Source organism: Hippocampus bargibanti, linkage group LG19, assembly GCF_051943395.1.
Source record: "Hippocampus bargibanti isolate YZ-2025 linkage group LG19, ASM5194339v1, whole genome shotgun sequence".
NCBI lineage: Eukaryota > Metazoa > Chordata > Actinopteri > Syngnathiformes > Syngnathidae > Hippocampus > Hippocampus bargibanti.
In genome coordinates this window covers 5,224,283-5,245,381 of record NC_142752.1, presented here as the reverse complement: position 1 = coordinate 5,245,381, position 21,099 = coordinate 5,224,283, and the positions used below count along the sequence as shown (strand labels likewise).

Below are 21,099 nucleotides of genomic sequence, written 5' to 3'. Positions count from 1 at the left end.
GCGGGACTTTCTGAAAATGCCCAATTCGGAGCTGAATTTTTTGCAGATTTTGGACACTAAGTGCATGAGAAATAAATAAAGAAATGATAATAAAGAAGAAATAATAAAGAAGAAAAAAAACACGCTGATGACAGGAAAAAAAAAGGTGTCGTTGTCCATTAAAGCGCTATATAAACCAATATGTATTTATTGCATTGTATTTTGGACAGCCACCCCCATTTCAAGCTCAGATAACTCCAGACTCATATCACTTAGGCATTAACCTTTTTTTCTGATGAAAGAAGAGAGCCCAAGATTTTTAACGCTGCATTGACTTTTGCATTATATTTTGGACAGCCGCCCTCATTTCCAGCTCATATAACTCCAGACCAACATAATTTAGGAATTAACTCTTTTTTTTTCGGATGAAAGAAGACTCTAAGCTTTCTTACGCTGCATTGAATGTTTATGTAGTCCTAAAACTCAATATTCTATGGGTCCTGGAATTCAAGTGACAATGACAAAAACCCTGGCACTGAAACTGACACATTTTTGCACGTCTGGCAATGAAGGAGCTAATATCTGTGTTAACAAGTACTTGCCAAAAATGTGTTTGTAATTCTTCCATCATAAAGAGTAACATTGGTCAGAGGGTAAGGTTGGTACAAATAAAATAATTCCATGTATTTATTGGTTTATTTTTTTGAACCCAGTTGCCTTTTAACCCACATTTGACAAAGATATCACATAGGGTTTGAAAAACAAAAACAAAACAGCACATTCGGATGGTGGGTAAACAATGAGACAATTGCATTGTGGGGTTTTGACACAAAGGGTAGTGAAATTAAAAGCAATGTTTTATGCATCCGAAATGATGCTCGTATCAGTCCTGGTGTTTCTTGAAAGTTTTTTTTTCGGCTCCAGGGAGGCTCAAAAGACAACAAAGATGGAGTTTGTGGATCTTAACCTTCCACCGCTTGCAATGATACTTGTTGAGTTCTCACTCACTATGATGAGGGAAAAACATCCAGTTTGACCCCTCTTTGCTTTCTGCTAATTCCGGCTGACGGCGGGGGGAAAGAATTGAAGGGTGGCAGAGGAAACTGTACAGCCACCCCCCAAAAAAAAAAACAATCCTGTAGATACACACGCTTCAAGCAGCTCTTCTCTTCCCGTCCGATATGAGCTTAAATGTGTCCCGGCTTTGAAAGATAGGCGATAAGTGCCACCACCACCCCCACGTAGACTCCGGTGCCGATGGTGATGGAGAGGGCGGCTAGGAATAGCGCACGTCGGGAGGTGATGTTAGCCAGCGGGAAGTCGCCTTTGTGCACCGCCTTGGTCGTCTGGAGGAAATAGTTGAGTAAAAAAATACATAAATAAATCAATCAATATTGATCAGAAGTGAAAGCAAAACGCCAGTCGACTTGACAGATGACGCCAGCCAGTTGTGCTAATATGTGTCATCGGATGATGAATGGCAAATGTAACTCATTCACTGCCAGACGTGCAAAAACGTGTCCATTTCAGTGCCAGGGTTTTTGTCATGATCACTAAAATTCCAAGACTTACTGAATATTGAGTTTTTGTCACAATTTGGTTGGTGAGCAACGGATAGCGCTGATGGCCACGCCCTCAGTTGCGCAGGTGTTGGTTGTCCTCATCAGTGGCAGTTAAAAGGACTCCCAGCACGACCATTCGGGGTCGGGTCATTGCATTGTACTGTGTATGTGTTTGCCTCACTCTGTCAGGTTTGTTTCATCTTGGCAGATTTTTACTCATGGTTTTCTTTGATACTTTGTACTTATCTGTTCAGATGACTTTGATGTTTTAGATTTTGTTCCTGCTAACTTTATTTTAATACAATTTTTCAAATACAACCTGCTGCTCCCTCCTGCCTGCTTTTTTGGGATCCACAACCACCATCACCACCTCACAAACCGTGCCAGTTTTAGGACGACATAAACATTCAATGTAGTGTAAGAAACCTTAGACTCTTCTTTCATCAGAAAAAAAGAATTGGCTTCTACTGTTAGTAGCAGGAGAGCAAGGCAAACTGGAGAGCCTGGCAGGCAAAGGAAACTTAAAAGCTCACGAGGTAGGATAAGAAACAATCTTGACGTGAAACGTTTCTGGGCATGCCATGACTTATTTTCTTTTTAAAACGTATTGTCATAGTGTCAGATGAATTTGCACACATAAAAATATGGACTTTATCATCTGCCAGGGTTACTGTCATTGTCACTTGAATTCCAGGACCTACAGAATATTTAGTTTTAGGACTACCTAAACATTTAATACAGCGTTAGAAACCTTAGACTCTTTTCTTTCATCAGAAAAAGAGTTAATTCCTAAATTATGTTGGTCTGGAGTTATATGACCTTGAAATTAGGGCGGCTGTACAGAATTCAATGCAATGCATACATATTGCTTTATATAATAATAATATAATAATACATTTAATTTATAAGCGCCTTTCAAAACTCTCAAGGACACTTTACAGTCACAGGATATTTTTCCTGTGGGTGAGCAGCGGCAGCCCCACGCGCCAGCGCTCACTCAACCCGGAAGTAACAAAGTAGAAAAAACAACAAAATATTCATTTCTATACACATTTCATGTTTAGATATACATCTACATAGCTAGATCGCTGTCTTGTCAGCTAGCTGTTTAATTAGATAGATAGCTGTCTAGCTTGTGACTAGCTGTCTAGCTTGTGCAAGTCAGCTTTCTAGTTAGCTTGTGAGTCAGATGTCAACCTAGCTAGCGAGTTAGCTGTCTACCTAGCTAGCCAGTCAGCTGTCTAGCTAGCAAGTCAGCTGTCCAGCTAGCTAGCAAGTCAGCTGTCTAGCTAGCTTGCGAGTTAGCTTTCTACCTAGCTAGGTAGTTAGCTGTCAATCTAGCTAGTGAGCTAGCTGTCTAGATAGCTAACCAGCTAGCTGGCTAGCTAGCTGTCTATCTAGCTTTCTAGCTAGCTAGCGAGCCAGCTGTCTGGCCAGCTATCGAGTCAGCTGTTCGGCCAGCTATCGAGTTAGCTGTCTAGCTAGCTAGACAGCGCTTTAACAACAGCTGAATCTGGAACAACGCACTAACAAAGAAAAAAGGGGAATGCTGCCCCTTGTGGAAGGGAAAAAAACATTTCCAGATGCCATGGCTAGTGCGTTATCGGCACCCGAGCAAGATAATCCAAAACTCGAACAAATACAATAATGGCGCTCAATGTCATATTTTCAATTCCCAAAATAAATTTGTGAATGGCAGTGAATGAGTTAACATCATTTGAAAGGCAACAGCGCCTAAATCTAGCATGTGCACACTCTTACCCCCTGCGAGAAGTAAAACGCGGCGATTCCCAGCGGCCAGAAGCAGCAAAGCATGGAGAAGATAGCCAAGCCCAGGTGGTCTCGCGGGGGGACCACGATGAAATTGTCCTCACTCTCGCTGTCGCTAGAGCAGTCCGTCTGTACAGGACACAATAAATAATTGATCAGATGTGTGTGAATTCTTTTTTGAGGGTATTTGAATTTGTGATGCGCAAAGACTGTCATAAACTTTGGCTTTGTAACGTCTGACTTTGACAACTTTGTCTTTTTGCTTTACAGGCAATTTATCGTGCGACTTCTTATGTCAGCCGGACTCTCGGCAATCTGCTACCATGACCTCCCGTGACCGCCTGCTAGCACGGTAAGCTACTCTTTATTTGCCGCTTGATATCACCGGTGAACTGTTATGAAAAATTGTACGCTAACGCTAGCTTGGGATGTTGCACTCCCGCCAGTCATTGGTCCTTTTGTCATATTTTTGTTGACATGAGAGTGAAATGGAACAAATGATGTGGCACAATAACTTCCCTTGCAATCGCGATCAATCAGGAAATATGTCAACGAGCTAGCTGGTGGCAATTGCTAGCATACGCGCGGCTACCCGTTTGGATGGGATTGGATTGGATTTACCTTTATTAGCAGTCTCGCAGTGGAGAAATTTACATTTCACAGCAGCAAAGTTATAAAAGGAAGAGGAAAGGAAAGAAAGAAGTAAAAAAATTAAATACAGGCGCTGCTGTAAAGGCAGCCACTCTCGCGGCGCCATGCTCAAGTCAAACGAACAAAAAAAAAAACAATAACAAATAATATCACAACACAAAGACACAGAGTCCATTCATTCTTAAGCACTTTCTGTACCCCCATTGTTACGTGAAGCAGTTCTAGAGGGGAGGATCAAAATGTCCTTTTCACCAGTGGATCTGGGACATCATGGTGGAATGACCACATCTGCTACAAGCTAAATGTTGAAAGCAAACACAAAGCTGTAGAGTCCACTGACGAAAATAGATTGTCTCACATCTCCTGTTCCACGTAAATCCGCCTCAATTCCAAACCGCGACCGTTCCACATACGCATCGGCGCTCTGCGCTGATGCTACTTTCTTCTCATGGCGGGCTCCTAAAGCGTTTGGTTTCATATTGCGTTCTTGTAGCCTACTTGATGATCCCAGTTTGTGTTGTCTGATTGTTGACATGCCGTTTATGTGAAGGGATTTCAAAATGACCCTTGTCCAAGTGTGTGAGCTTGATGTTGACGCATTTTGGGCTGATTTGAGCCTAAAACGGAATGATTGCTTGTCTGTCGCAATTTTAATCAAGTCTTTTCAATTGTGGTCTACTCGGGACTACAGATTTACGTTGAGATTCCCTTCTTCATATTCCACCTTTGACCGAATTTTCCAGTCAAAAGCTTGTGGCTACGCTGCTATTTAGCTGTCAGCTGAAGAATTCATTCAATTTGAAGCTTTTCTCTCTTTGTTTCCATTCGGTAACGAGCGTGCTTATCTACTCAGACACTTTTGCGAGGGTGTGAGAGTGTGATTTACCGGCGAGACATTGATGCCGTATAAGAATGGGAGCATCTCCATTTGAAGTGGGAATGGAAAAAGAAAATATGCCTTCAGACAATGGGAAATCCAGATGAGTCTCTGCCTACTTGTGCGTAATACCAACGCATATATTCATGGATTTTTTTTTTTTTGTCCGGGTCCATTAGTTTTTCATTAGTTTTTGGGAGATGGAGTTGGCGACGTTTTGTCAGGCCAACGACAAAAGACGTCACGCTCCAACGTACACGTTGAATGAAACTCTTGCTAGAATTGGAATGACTTTGCAATTCTGGCTATCTTTTTTTTCCTCTTTCTCCACCTATATCGACACACGTTAGCATCAATAACCTTCCGTTGTTCCAAAACTTGTAAAAATTTGTAACTTCAAATGACTTCTACTGACCGTATTTTACAAAGATTCCACCGCATGTCGCTATATTTTACGTTTTAAGACTCACGCTGAATATTCCGGAAGTTGTTTTTGAGTTGGTGACGATGCTTGCCGTGACGTCACATCTGAAACGCCCTTGACCGAGAAAGCGACACACAATGCATTTTGGGTACTTTGTTTGGTCTGAAAACTTCGTGTTGATGGCGAAATTAAAAGGAAAACACATAAGTAACGCAATGGTGAATCGTGTGTTGTACCAAGACTACTATTTGATACTAGCTGATACAAATTCCCAACAGACAAATCAACCCATTTCCAATAGAGCTTGGGCGCCATCTTGTGCATTTTCTGGGACGCTACATTGGAGTCCAGACGCCTCGAAATGACACGGAAGGACTTCTTTAATCGATTGCAAACATTTATGCTTTCCTCTTCAGAACTATTTGAATCATATTCATAACTGGATGAGTAACAAGAAAGCATCTTCTCCGAATCTGAAGCCATTGTTTTGATTCTCGAGCAAGGCAAGACGTCTTGGCGTGATGTCACGAACAAGGGGGCGGGACCTTCTGAAACTGAAACTTTCTGAGGTCATTTTGAAGTAGTTTTGGGACACTAAGTCATTTTTATTGGTGTTTTTCATTTGACTAAAAATATCAGCCTGCGTGTTTTGGGTATTTTCGATGCTATAAAACGTTTTTCTGATCAGTCAGTTAGGAAGCAAAAAAATGGTGTCATTGTCCTTTACGGCCACGTGAAACTGCATCCTGTTTGAAGGATGCGTGAGAAATAAATAAAGAAATGAAAATAAAGAAGAAATAATCAAGAAGAAAAAAAAAAACACGCTTAATGATATATTTTTATCCCCAAAAGAGAATTCCAAACCCTGACGGACTATCGCATCCTTATGATTTCTTTCATTTGAGCAATATGAGGCAATGTAATCCGTTTATTACCCTTCAATCTGTTTTCTGTGGCCAGCCTTAACAAATATGAATATTTATTTCCACTGAGGTAATTGTCTTGAAGATTAAAAACGGTAATAAGAAAAATAAATTTAACACGGATTTGGCATGAGTGAAACAATATCCTTGATGGATCTCGGCATTAATGCGTGGGCGTTCAAGTTTTGCCCACCTTGCCCCACTAATGGCGGATTAATGGACTCCTCAAAATGAAGATGAGAAAGGTGAGGGGGCAAATGTTATCACTCAAAAGGGATTGGAGCAGGCAAAAAAATCACATCAAATCAAATGCACGATAGGTTTGCTTCACAAAGTATTTTTAACACATGGGGACGGATTAACGTTTATAAAAACAACTGCATTGACGATCAGTAACAATCCGTCAAACAAATGGCAACACAAGGCATGCTGGGAGATTTGCATATTAAATAGTTTGTGTAGTGGGAATTATTTATTTATTTTTTGGCAGTTGCATTATGGGAGCTGGCCAGATTTATAATAATAATAATAATACATTTTGAAGTGCCTTTCAAAACTCTCAAGGTCACTCTACTGTCACAGGTTTTTTGTGGGTGAGCAGCGGCAGCCATATGCGCCAGCGTTCACTCAACCCAGAAGTCACTCAAATAGACAGCTAGCTAATGGATAGCTAGCCAGCCAGATATCTATATAGCTAATAGATAGCTAGCAAGGTAGCTAGCCAGTCAGCTAGATAGCTAATACATTGCAAATAGATAGGTAATAGATAGCTAGCCAGCTAGCTATCTACAGAGGTAATAGATAGCAAATAGATAGCTATCCAGGCAGCTAGATAGCTAGCTAGATAGCTGGATAACGAGATAAATAAAAAGAAGTGAAGAGATGAAAAAATAAATAAGAAAATAGATCGCAAACAGATAGCTTTCTCGCTAGCCGTGACCTGGACAAGATTCAAAGCGCAAAATATGTTTCTCCCAGTGTAACAACAACAACAAAAAGGATTTTGGTTGATATTGACGCTTACGTCTGTTTTTTTTTTCAGTCTCTAGAATCAATGAAACATGTACCTATATGGCACCTTCCTAGCCAGTTTTTGCAATGCGATTTAGTCGCAAGGGGCCACCCGATCCTCCCGCTAAGCTTTCCCGGGGGCCAATTACCAGCAGGTGGTAAAGAAAACAACCCATCCGTTCAGAGTTTGCGTTTTAAGCGGAAGCAGGCCAGATGGTTTAACCAGCCAGCGGAGTCACGGTAACATGCCGGCGGCGGGAGGGGGGTGGGCAGGGTAAATTCTGTCAACATGAGCCAATTGCCTGACAGGTAACAAAGACCTAATGGATGCTTTCACAATCCTCTTGAGACCGTTGTGGTTTGCCTTTTTTGGCTCCTCCAAGGATGTCCTTCCAGTTTTACATCCCAATGGTCTTTGTAACATCTTGCACGTGGCAGGTCATAACGCGGTGGCTCTAAAACGCTTTCTGTGTACTGTTCTTCTTTGTAGATTTCTCATGTTGCATTGCGGTCACCTGCAGCTTATACTGTAGCCAGGGTGCGGCTTATATGTGTATTTATATATTGTATCTTATATTGGTGTGAAATGACAGTATGTCAAACCCAAAATCACAAAGCGAGCGGGTATGCCGGGCATTAAGTACCATTTTGTTGGGCGGCGTATTTCACCTTTCCTGTATCAGGTAGTGATGAAAATGTTTCTTTAGGCGTCATCTGTACTTCTTTTGGATCGGATTGGATTGGATTAGCCTTTATTAGTCTCGCAGTGGAGGAATTTACATTTTCACAGCAGCAAAGTGATGAAAGTAAGAGGAAAGGAAGGGAAGAAGTAGAAAAACAAAATACAGCAGCTGCAGTAAAGGCAGCCACTCTTGCGGCGCCATCTTGAAATCAAAACCACAACAACAAAAACTAAATAACGAATTATGTGACCCAACACAAAAGACACATTCAATCTAAAGCACATTTTGCACCATCTTTGTTGCATGAAGTAGACGAAAGAGGAGAGGATTTTGTACTGATCCGAAAAGCTTCGTCAGCGAACTGAAGTTGTGCTAGTAGCTCTATATATATACAGTAAAGTCTCGTTATATCGATATTCAAGGGAGTCGGAAAAAATATCGATATAACCGGGACTATCGATATATCCGACCCTGTTTGCATGTAATTTTCTCCGTGCGTGCATAGAAATAGTATCGATATAACCGGGACTATCGATATATCCGATATCGATATAACGAGACTTTACTGTATATATATCCTTTACGGACATACCTCCTGTACAACTTAGAGTTTACACAGCGTTAAATCTAAATTTCATTCGACGCAATCCAATTATTTGGTTCAATGTTTGAGTTGACAGTTATTGTTTTGTTTGGGTTTATGTCAGTTTAGCAATAAGCCTCAATCGGTCATGATAGACAGCTCGAAGCAGGTGCGATTTGCTCTCATGTAGAGAACCATGCGAGTGAGAGTTGGAGAACTAAGGCATATTTTAAAAAGAAATATTTGGGCAAACCGATAAAAAGAAGTCAATCAAATCAAGCCCGAGGCACCCAAAATGACATTTGGACTGCTGATTTAATGTGCGGAGGGTTTCTCTGGAGAAAAAGAGAATTCATTACATACTTTTCATGCATCCCTCTGCAGTTGTTGGGTCTAGTGACGCCAAAACGTGTCCGCAGGCGTAATGGCGTGAATGAAAAGTCGCGCAAAAAAAAAAAAGGAATGCAATTAAAGCGCCCGGCAGAAAACAAGCGCTGGCTTTGAAATTACTTTCTAACTCGAAAGTCGCTGTTTGAAATTACACAAATGAATCGGATTGCCGGGCGGCTGAGTGGAAACCAAAGAAAGAAACTAACGACTTGCCGCCAACAGGAATTCAATTACGTGGCTGAATGAAAGAGTAACACAAATGAGAACTTGCCACGCGGGATGATTTGGCAATGGATGGAATATGCAGCCGCGTTGAAATTTGAGCTCGCCCTGCGTTGCGGCGTGTCCTCGTGAGAAGTCAAACGCCATCTTGTGAAAAATCAACCAAAAGACAGTCAGTCGTTCGAGTCATTAGGGCCCCACAAATGTTCCGCTATGCCTAACGTAGCATCCCGACATCCGCACCTGGCCTTGCGAGTGGCCACACCTGTTCCAGATGGTTAATTTATGTCCATGCAGGAGCCCAAGGTCCCAGAGGTGAGCAAGGTGCTTGTCTTAAGACTTAATAATTCTAAGGCGACGTGACAGGCCACTTCCCAAAGGGGAGTGGCTTCATCGCGCCGCGAATAAAAGTCCTTGAAACGAGGGACGTAAGCGCTCGGTCGTGATGTACGAGGCATGCTCGCACATTCATTGCTAGCCGTATTCGTCTTCAGAAAATACTCGACAGTGCAGAGGAACTCATTATGTCGGGGGACAGGAAGTGTTTCTCCACTTTGAAAAACAAAAACAGCCGCTGTACGTTCTATGGCCTTGAAGCGGTTTTTAATGTACTCTATACTCATTGTGACGACTGCGTTAGCATAGGTTAGCTGTCCACTAAAGCATGACGCAATGTAAGAATAAATGGTCAGACCACAAATTCCTGGAATAAATGCAGTTTTTTATGTTATTGTTTCATAGATTTCCCGGAAGTACCTCCCAGTTTGACAGTTTGTTTTATTTATCAAAGCTATCACGATACCAGTCAGTTGGTATTTTAAAAGAAAGTATCCAACCTAGCATGATACCAATCAATTGCTATTTTAAAAGAAAGTATCAAAGCTAGCATGATACCAATGAGTAGCTATTAAAAACAAAAGACTTAATAGCGAAACCATCAGCGTTCACGTTACTTTCCATGCAATCAATACCCCCCCCCCCCCCCGCCTGCGCTCATTCCAAAACAGAGCATCAAACAATCCCAACAACAAACACATTTCTTGTTGAGAGATCATAGCGCAGTGATTGTGGCAGCCCAAACGACTGAGCCGAGTAACTGTAATTTGCGAAAATGTGATTAGACGCTGCCTATCGCCCGTAATGGAGAACGGGGATAAGGGGGGGGGGGTATAATTAGCCGCATTTGGTGGCATAAAAAGAGCTCTAGCCCTCAGGGAATTTTTGCTCTCCGCTGATTGCAAAAAGCAACCGTATCAGCTTGTAAATTAAACATTTAGCCACGCGGCAACCTGACGCCTGCCTGTGATTTGTCTCACCCGTCCATCTGGGGGAGAGCTGATAGCGACTGTTTGCTAACGGACAGATTTTTACAATCGCCGCGTCCGCCTCTGATCAATGGATGATGATGATAATGAAGATGATGATGATGATGAATTCGAATCAGAGTGCTGTCGGAAGGGTTTGATTGAAGTAAGAAAACGATCAAGTTTCAAGCAGTCAAACCCTCCAAATGTGTCTTGGCATTGAATCTGTTCCATTGCCATGACAACAACCAGGTTTTAAAAACAAGGGGATGGTCTAAGGAAGAAGTTGAGGTCAGAGGGGTTAGGCAATTAGAGACCGAGGCTCTATATTTGGAAAGTGCAACGTTGACGTTTGTTATCCACTCTTTGATTCTTCGCCTATTTTTGCTCCTTACGTGGTTGCGATTTTATTTTTTGGATCAAAAGTTGCCATTGGAACATCTGTGACACTTTCTCAAGCTCCTGTCTGCAAGGTTTTGCCTACCTGTTCAATAAATCAAAAACTGAAGTTGAATTACGCGACATATTTTCCTTTATAATCCAAAAAGTAGCGACGAGGTTAAGACTCTAGATTGTTTTTTTTCTTCTTCTTTCCCCAACACATCCTATTTCAAGGCAAACGTCTGCTCACTCAGTTTAACTGCATTTTTTCCTCTCACACCCCCCCCACCCCCAAGTCGTATATTTTGACACAAGGCTAATACATTCCCGGAGTCACCGAGGGACACTTTTGCCATTTATTGGCCGGAGAGACACGGCGTGCAAAGGGATAAATATCATCCGTTAGCCGAGGACAGCTCGTGGTCAAATCAATCGCACCGGCGCACCGCTTCGTGACGCTTTGAAATGATCCGATCGTTATTGTCGTTTACTGCTAAATGGGAGAAAGGATACCTGTGGAGGATTTCATGAGAATTTATGACTCTGGCTCTTGCCGCTTCCGCTGTCACCGGCCTTTCAAAGGGCGAACGATATGTGTGTACTGAACTGAGGCGTGACCACATTTTAGTTTTAATGAAGGCATAAGCGCCCCCCAATGAATATTGATAACCTTTCCAATCACACCAGAGGAATATGACTCTTGTGAAACTCATTAAGATAGCTATCTAGCTAGCTAACTATCTTGTAATCTAGCTATCTAGCTACCTAGCTACATAGCTATATAGCTACTTAGCTACCGTTCTATATATATAGCTAGGTAGATATCTATCTATCTATCTATCTATCTATCTATCTATCTATCTATCTATCTATCTATCTATCTATCTATCTATCTATCTATCTATCTATCTATCTATCTATCTATCTATCTATCTATCTATCTATCTATCTATCTATCTATCTATCTAATCTATCTAGCTAACTCGATAGATAAATAGATAGCTATCTATCCAACTACCTAGCTACCTATGTATCTAGCTATCTAGATACCTATCTATATAGTGAGATCGATAGCTATATTTCTAGCTATGTATCTAGCTAGCTATCTATACATATATTGCACTGGCATAAGGGTCCTCAATAATTATGTATAACCCTTCCAATCACACCAGAGAAATATGACTCTTGTGAAACTCATTGAGATATCTAGCTATCTAGCTACCTAGTTACTTATCTACCTAGCTATCTAGCTACCAACCTACCTACCTATCTATCAATCTAGCTAGATAGATAGCTGTCTGTCTCACTATCTCTCTGGCTCTCGATCTAGCTATCTATCTGGCTATCTATCTGGCCATCTATCTGGCTATCTGGCTAGCGAGCTATCTGGCTATCTAGCTAGCTATATATCTAGCCATTGCACAGTTTTCTTTAAAAAGTACTTTGACCATATCTGAGAGGTGTTCTCTTTTTAACATTCATATTTGCGGCGTACTGGAAAAGGCGGTAGTGCTCGCAGCATCGAGTAAATATGAAATTCACTGCTAAAATGCAGATTTTATGCACCAGGGGTGGCGGAACAGATGGCTGGCAAATCCAAATGCAGCTATCAGTGCTTATTATGTATTCAGGTGAAAGTGGCGGATGATTTTAATGGAGTGAAGGCGTGAGGATCAAACGGACAAGCGCGCACACACATTTTTGGGGCGTGAAGCTCCTGTCTGCTAACAAGCGTGTCAAACAGCGAACTTTGATTGCCTTGTTCCGCCGACGTTACCGTTAAACGCGTTTCCACACATTAGTTAGCACCTTTTAATTGGTTGTCGACAATTTGTCGCTCGCTTGTGGTGAAACGACTAACACATTCTCTACTTATCACATCGGGGGGGAGCGACGGGAAGTATTTTCTGCAGAATTTTCACTATTGTGGCGTCGGGACTGCTTTAAGGATTTTTGGCTGTTTGGTCAACTTTAAGAATTCGTCTCAAGTTCACTATAACAGTTACTGGTGAGCTTGTTTTGACTTTCTTTCAACTTGAATGTACAATCCGAGCGTTCAACCAATGCAAAATGTTCATTCTTGTGTGGAATATAAATTGCCTCTTCAAATGGAATGTAGTGATTTGCCGTTGTCCGACTTAGACGAGCTGGGTTGTTCTTGAGCAACAGCGATGGCAAGGAATGGTGGGACCAATTATTTCTGCGGCTATTCTGTGTTACAGCAATTCGAAGAGGGCCTTCACACGGCCCGATGCTCTGGTCATAATAAAGACTCTTTAATATAGATACAGGGTACAAAATCAAGCCACCCTGGATATTACAATCCTGTAAAGTAGTTGGAGGATTCCTTCCTGGTGTCAGACTGTTGATATCGTCTCTCGTCTACAGCCTAATGAGTCCCGCCGAGTATTTTTCGCTTTTTATCCGGCAAAAGCAACCTCTGATGATGATGGTTTCACCTGCCAAGTCGTTTGTGATGTGATGGAATGTAACTTATTTGACCTTATTTGCAAGCCAAAGGGCAATATAAGCACATAAATATGATGCACTTCGTTTGAATCGTGTTTTCTGTACGTGTCATCGTGGTGATTTAATTTCCACCGGGAGCTCTGTCCAACTGGACACCCAATCCCCACCTCACAATGCCCCCTTAAGTCCTTGTGGAGTATTTGCGCACGATTGGCTCTGCCAAAACAGTTTGGCTAATGCAGCATTTTCACGTAATATCCCACAGGTAGAGCCAGCAATGAAGACTTATGGTGATGTGAATTTGCGGCTGCTTGAAATGGACGACAAGGTCAGCATATGTAGTGGGATTTGCGGTTGAGATGCACAGCCTTATTGAGGTTATTTTTATAGCGTATTCCAAGATTGCTGCAGGAATTCCAACCTGGAGTCTGTTTATTCCTGCAGATTAAATCATCACTTGATACTGTTTGCAGGTGATCCAATTGTCAGATCAAAATCCAAAAAGTCTGAATCATTCCTGGGATGACATTTTTGGAGGCCAAATGTCGTCCGATGTCAGAGGATTTGGTGTTAGTAACATTCTCGGGCTGCTTTGCTCCTTCCAGCATAGGACGTCTAAAATCTTTGAGGGGCTCTGTGAAGTCTAAAAATGATCAAGGCATTCTGCAGCCCAATGGACCGCCCAAAGTCTGAAGGCTTGGTCTTTTACTGTCCGTGGTCTGGTCTAGGCCTGCTTTGCAACTTCCAGGACAGGACGTCCTGAATCTGTGTCGTGTACAGTGAAATCTCAACACTTTCAAAGCCACGTTTTCATTACCGGAAGCCCACCACAATTGTATGTCAGGGTCATACCTCATACTCTACGTACTCTTCCTCCTCCACCTCGTACGAAACGGTCTGGATTTTGACATGTTCGCCATCCTCCGGCACCTTTGCCTGCGGTTCCTCCGAGCCGGCCGTCGACCCTCCGGTGGAGTTGGACGTCTCCTTGGCCTTCTTCTCCGTGAAGGTGGTCTCGCAGCACTCGCTTTTATATTCCTTGGCCTTGATGCTGCCATTGTCCTCTTTGTACAGGATGAAGTTAGGCCTGTAGAAGGCCTCCACGGCTAAATGCAGCGAGGTAGCATCCAAGAGCTGCTGCGACTTCATTTTACCGTTGCTATTGTAGCCGCCCCCGCCGCTTACCGCGTTGACCGGCTTCCCTCTGCCGCCATCACCGCCGCTGCCGCACTCGCCACCAAAGTAGTTGATAATGTTCTCCTGGAACTGGTTGTTTGGGAAGTCTCCTCCATAACCGTTCACCACATGCTTGCTATTTTTGTCCAACAATGGATTCTGGAGCTCACTGAGGTTCTCCATAGCAACAAAACGGCACAATGCTTTTTAGTGATAGATGATAACTTGACCGGCACTTGAGATCCTAGCGGCATTCAGCACTCGAAAACCTGCAGGGAGAAGATGCAGAAGAAGGGGAGACGTCTTTAGCGGACTTTTTGGAGAGTCTAGTTTTAATTCATTGCATCTTGCAAGAGAACCCATATCGATTCACTTTGCCTCCCTGTTTTAAACACTCATTGATGCGCTCCCCAGAAAAGCAACAGCGATTGATTTTGTCGGGATCTTGAATTTCATGCTACCTGGTCTTTTTTTTTTTTATATTGGCCGGTTTAATAAATTTGCCAAAAGCTGTTTATGTTATTAAATGCCAGCATGCTAGCAGCCATTTAATTGTGATTCCGTGTGTGTGTCGTCACTACGATGGTCAAGTTCCTGCCAACGGGTTAACAAGTCTCAATCGGATGATAAATGAGGCGTCAAAAAACACGCCGAACAACTCCAAACATCAAAACAAAATCCAATTGTTTCCACCCACCCCCCCATCCCCCTTTTCCAAATAACCTCGTCAAACCCCCAAACCTCCTTTTTCAAATCCTCACACCCTCAACCGTCAATCTGCATCGGAAATAGAAATGCCAAATGCCAAATGCAGATTAATTCCAGGGGGTCTCGACCTAAATCGCACGGCGCTTTTTCGATGTTCCTAATGAGACAACAAGTGTACAAACAAGTCTTGTCACCGTTACAAGTCTGCGACGAAGGTCTGATAGCAAATAAGCCTTGTTAGACGCAATCGCATTTCTTCGACATTCTCCCAAAACAAGCACGCGAGAGGTCACATTTGCATGAGACACTTCTGTTGAAATGGCGCGGGAATGCTAAAGAGCTGACACGGGACTGAACTACTGCGCAATGAAAAAGGAGGAAATTAATATGAGACTTGGTTCAAGTGAATTACAGACTTTTTTTCTCAATATATAAGATAACTGCTAAAAACGTGCAAAGGCTGAGAACTATGTTGGAGCTAGTTGAAGAGATCTAGCCCAGGAAGGAGTTTTTTTTTTTTTTTTTAAACGTTTGCCTTGCTAGAGTATGGACTGAAGAATTGGGGCTCCGATGGACACTTTAGATTGCCTTATTGTCAACCACAAGTATAGACCCATCCAAAACAGAAGCTGAAAATGTGAAAGGGGGGAGCCCGTGTGTGTGTGTGTGCGTATGTTGTGGAGTAAATGGCAAATAGTAGGCCAATTAACTCATTCACTGCCAGACATGTGCAAAAATGTAAGAAACCTTAGACTCTTCTTTCATCCGAAAAAAAAAGAGTTCATACCTAAATTATATGGATATGGAGTTATATGAGCTTGAAATGAGGGCGGATGTCCAAAATACAATACATATTGGTTTATATAGCGCTTTAACACCAGCTGAAGCAGGAACAAAGCGCTAACATGGAAAAAAGGGAAATGCTACCCCCTTGTGGAAGGGAAAAACATTGCTAGAGGCCATGGCCAGCGCTTTATCAGCACCCAAGCAAGAAACAACCAAACCCGAACAAATTTGGGTTAATACGTCATATTTTCAATTCTCAAATAAATTTGTGAATGGGAGTTAATACCATATGGAGTTAATACCATATGGAGTATTTTGGTGCAGCAAAATTGCAAGCTATATCACCAACTTTGCTAACACTATTTTCCCTTCCTCAACCTCCATGAATAAACCCCCGCAGAATTCCCCCCAAAACCATCTAACTCAGCTCCCAGTTGCTCTTCCCTCCTTACTTTGCTCTTTTTGCACTCTCACAGGTCCGCGAATAGCTCCGGGGACGTAGACTCAGCCATTCGTTTGGTAAACATAGATGTGATTCTGCGCGAGTACTGAAATCAAAATCCTTCGACTTAGTATTTGATGCAGTGTCGAGAGCACGGAGGCGTTTGTGTTCTCCTTCTTCCCCCACCCCCAACCACATTTTTCTCATTTCTTGTTCATTCTTCCTCCAGCCCATTTCGCTTTTCAATCCGATCACTCCGCATAACCCCGCGACCCGTCGTTATATTGATGAAAATCTACTAAATCATTCATGATCCTGGAAGGATGCATTAATTAGTGCTGTGGTTTTATCAGAGCGATGCAATTAGATTTTTTTAAGCAATGTGTGCAGCTTATTAGAGTAGAAAAATGCATCAATTAACACAAAACTGATCATCAGATTATTTTACTACATATGTAAAATATCTCACACTGTTACGCAACCAAACGCTGTAGTTTTCAAAATAGTCATTTCTACACTCATTTAGACCATAAACTACTGTATTTTCAGGAATATAAGGCGCACCTTCAACAAATTACATATTTAATAACCTTTTCCATACATAAGCTGCACCGCATTACTGTCATGATCTGGTTGGCGACCAACGGGTGGCGCTGTCGGCCCCGCCTGCACAGGTGCTGGTCGTTCCGATCAGTGGCAGACTGCCACCTTCTGATTGGCGACCAACGGGTAGCGCTGTCGGCCCTGCCTGCAGCCGCGCAAGTGTTGTTCGTTCCAATCAGTGGCAGTCAAAAGGACTCCCGGCACGACCATTCGGTGTCGGGTCATTGCATTGTGCAGTGCATTCATTGTATTGGATGCACGTGTTTGTTTCATCTTGGCAGACTTTTACTCTTGGTTTTTCTTTGATACTTTGTATTTTTCGGTTCAGATGATTTTGATGTTTTAGATTTTGTTCCTGCTGACTTTATTTTAAGACAATTTCTCAAATAGAACCTGCTGCTCCCTCCTGCCTGCTTATTTTGGGATCCACAACCGCCATCACCACCTTGACAATTACAAGGTGCACCCGTCAATGAATGACATATTTTAAAATATTTTCCATACATAAGGCGCACCGCATTATAAGGTGCACCCTTCAATGAATGGCATATTTTGAAACATTTTCCATACATAAGGTGCACCGGATTATGAGGCGCATGGTCAGCTTTTGAAGAAATATTTTCCTTTAGGTGCGCCTTATAGTGCAGAAAATACGGTACATGTACAACAGGGGTGTCAAAGTCATTTTTTGCCGCGGGCCACATTGTAGTTATGGTTTCCTCTCGAGGGCCGTTATGAATTTGGAGAACCCATTAGAATGTTTAAATCCCTTCAAATATTACATATAGAGCACGCAGCAAATTAATGAATAACTCGTTTTCAAATCTGAAGTCAAGAATAATGACTTTTATTGTGGTTAACATCCAAAAATATGAAATTTTGGCTCAGATTTTAGCAATCATCATGGAATTTAACAAGTTTGATTAGCTTTCGCGGGCCGAAAAGAAATGATGTGGCGGGCCGGATTTGGCCCGCGGGCCTTGACTTTGACACCTGTGATGTACAGTATTTTAAAAAATGAGTGTGGCCTCCACTATGAGAATTCAATGACTCACAAGTCCGAGTGACCAAACTGCAGTACATAAAGCTGCACACTGCCCGTGTTGTAAAATCAATTATATTCTAGACATGCAGAATCGATCTTGTCAGGGAAGGAGGAGGGAAAAAAAACAAGATGAATACAGAAGTCCAAAGATGTCAGACACGAGGCTCGCAGATTAGCCGTCATCCCGTTAGCATCCGGGTCATGGTTACGCCATCTGTCAATGCGCTTGAGTCCCATCAGACTGTCCGTCATCTCAATGCTGGTTTCCTTCGTCAGCCCACTGTCAATCACCCTTTGCCCTTTGACCCGATACCCCCACCACCACCCTCCTCCAAAGGGAGTCTTAACCGAAGCCCCCCTCCTCCTGAGACCCGCGTGTCGAGGAGTACCTGAATACAAATGCGCCTTATCTGTCGGCCATGTTTATCAAGCCGCTCCATCGCTCTGGACGGCGGCAAATTCATCTCTCTTTGTGATTTCATTTGGAGCACGGCGACAGCCTGCGCGGCACATGATGAATGCCGACGTCTGCTCATTATTGATGGCCGTGTGCCACGGCTCGGAGTGCAGGATGCAAATTCCCGGCGCGTTTGTCATCCCAGCACTGCCATCTATGCCTGCTATGGCGACCCCCACATCCACTTCTCCACTGCACACCCCCAAATAGTCAGTTCACAGTTCGCTATCCACTAATTGTATGTATGACTTTTTGCCCCATATTAGTCCTGGCTCATAGGAAAGTAGTAATTGTGATCAAGAAAGTATGTTGATGCTATTTTTTAGCGTTCGGTTAACGCTCAGTTTAGCCTGGGTTGTTAACTCATTCACTGCCATTCCCGAATGTATTCGGGAATTGAAAATATGACCCGGATTTGTTCGGATTTTGTTTCTTCATGCTTGGGTGCCGATAAAGCGCTGGCCATGGCTTCTGGCAATGTTTTTTCTTTTCCACAAGGGGGTTCGCTTTTTTTTTCAATCTTAGCGCTTTGTTCCAGCTTCAGCTGCTGTGAAAGCGCTATATAAACCAATGTGTATATATTGTATTTTGGACAGCCACCCTCATTTCATGCTTATATAACTCCAAACCCATATAATTTAGGAATTAACACTTTTTTTCTGATTATAGAAGAGTATCTAAGGTTCCTAACGCTGTATTTTTTTATTATATTATATGTTTATTATGGTAGCTATGCTTGTCTATGACTGTAAAGTGTCCTTGAGAGCTTTGAAATGCGCTTAAAATGAAATGTATTATTATTATTATTTACTGAATATTTATGTAGTCCTAAAACTTAATATCCTGCAATTTGAGTGACAATGACAAAAACCCTGGCGCTAGAGTGGACACATTTTTGCAGTTGTCTGGCAGTGAATGAGTTAATGGAAGTTATGGAAAGTCACGTAAATCAAGTAATCTTGTAAAATGAGTTGTTGAAATGCTATACGAGTTTATTGGCATCACAGATTGCGGCAGATTTATGGTTTTGGCGACAGTGATACATTGGCCCCCATTTTTACATGTTTGGTTTGGGAAAATCTCAAAGGAAAGGACACGGGAGAAAATGAAGTCCAAAGTACCACTGTAGTTATGAGTGAAATTCTCATTTTCTTAGGGGAGGGGCCAACAGGTGGCTTTGGGGGGCAAGTAGCTGTGTTTTATTGTATTATAAGCCCTGTCAATCTTCATAATCCATTTTTGGGGAATTAAACTAAACCACTGCGTTGTCATCAGGTGGCTATCGCTCTCCCTGCAGTTTGATAAAACAAAACACTCTTCGGAAGCGCCCCGCAACCCTTTTCATAGTATCATTTTAAGTGTCCCTTGATGTGTAAATCCTCTTGCGGCGATGGTAATATTGAATAGTTCAGCGGGAGCATGAAAAACACCAAGGCTGACCTGGCTTCACTGCCAATTGATTGACGGAAGACATTATTGAGCCACACTATTTACAGATCTGTGCTTGTGGTGCATGCAGCGGAGCCATCATCAGCTCATAATGCCGACACCTGAAATGTGGTCGCTTTCGAGTGCCTCTGCAATCATTGACTATGAGTGCACATCACAGATAAATAATCTGGAGGAACATGAAGGTGGGGGGGGGGGGTTTGGGGGGGTCCAAAAATAAATACCTTCCCGAGACTGTTTTCTTTCTTGTCAGAGGCAATGACTTCAATTTTTGCCGTCGCCATAAAAATACACGAAACAGACACGTTCCTCATCCGATTTAACGTCTCCATCTGCCCCCCCCCCCCCCCCCCCCCCCCATCTCCCACCTGCTTGCACACATAAACAAAAGGAGCGTGGAAGCGACCACAGGTGGAAGTTGTGGACAACCAACCAGTACCTCCTCTTGCATTTGCATGATCAACCCTCAGAGTGTTATAACAATGTCTAACAACCCCCTCCCCCCAAAAAATACATAAATAAAATAACAATAATTACCTGTGACTTCTTGACAATCCACATGTGACCCCCGGCTCGTGCATAACACCGTAGCCCGCAGAGCGACGCTTAATCGGATACTTTCCCATCCGGAGCAACGTGCGCGCACATCGGTGGCGGAACGGCGGTTGCGGTGGCGCTCGCCTCCCCCGTGTAAATCTCTCCCCCGTGCGCAAACAAAGCTCCCTTTTCCCCCATCAAACACTTGTTACAGCACATTTCTTGAAAAAAAAACGTTAGAACATCTCGGCGCAAAAGATAGAAGATGAGTTCCAACACCCCATCTCTCCCCCCGAAGCAGCCTTCGGTGAACAAGCAGGCAGCGTCCGCCCTGTTCTCGTGCGCGCCTTTACTCTCGCTCACTATTTGGATGTGTGGATGAGGTTAACCATGTGCGGGGTGTGCGCGTGTGGGGTAGGGGGTTAGGGGGGTTGCTCCTCCTCACAAAAGATCCATTGGTCAAAACATGGGCAGGAATCATATTTTTGGTTCTCAATTTTTGCAGGTGAGCTCCTAAAATATAACATTGTGTTCACCTCTAGCACAAAAAAAAGCTTGATTTAATTTTGACTGATTATGGTGAGGCAAAATATCAGGAAAAGCTTTTTTAATCCTCATTTCAACCTGTAAATACTGTTTGAAATACTGCCAAGTGCTCTCGCGTGAG

At 42.8% G+C, this 21,099-nt stretch overlaps 2 protein-coding genes across 3 annotated transcripts in view; one reads left to right on the top strand and one right to left on the bottom strand.

Moving 5' to 3' along the window:
• otofa (otoferlin a) overlaps positions 1 to 21,099 on the top strand; it is a 205,832-nt gene that overhangs the window by 79,983 nt on the left and 104,750 nt on the right. For both annotated transcript variants that reach the window (XM_089022534.1, XM_089022533.1), the window contains exon 3: positions 3,582 to 3,663. The gene's annotated coding sequence lies outside the window, so the exon portion shown is untranslated. The remainder of the gene's footprint in view (positions 1 to 3,581; positions 3,664 to 21,099) is intronic.
• On the bottom strand, positions 451 to 20,804 carry syndig1l (synapse differentiation inducing 1-like). Its single transcript, XM_089022575.1, has 4 exons — positions 20,433 to 20,804; positions 14,082 to 14,674; positions 3,303 to 3,440; positions 451 to 1,325 (listed from the first exon to the last, which is right to left on the bottom strand). The coding sequence occupies exons 2-4, from the start codon at positions 14,586 to 14,588 to the stop codon at positions 1,167 to 1,169; spliced, it is 804 nt and encodes a 267-aa protein (XP_088878701.1). The 5' UTR covers positions 14,589 to 14,674; positions 20,433 to 20,804; the 3' UTR covers positions 451 to 1,166.

Excerpts from the sequence above, each read along its gene's own strand:
- syndig1l (XM_089022575.1), bottom strand. The coding sequence starts at position 14,588 with ATGGAGAACCTCAGTGAGCTCCAGAATCCATTGTTGGACAAAAATAGC. Across the intron at positions 3,441-14,081 it reads AAGAGTACGTAGAGTATGAG|ACGGACTGCTCTAGCGACAG; the intron begins GTATGACCCTGA and ends TGTCCTGTACAG. Across the intron at positions 1,326-3,302 it reads CGTTTTACTTCTCGCAGGGG|ACGACCAAGGCGGTGCACAA; the intron begins GTAAGAGTGTGC and ends TATTTCCTCCAG.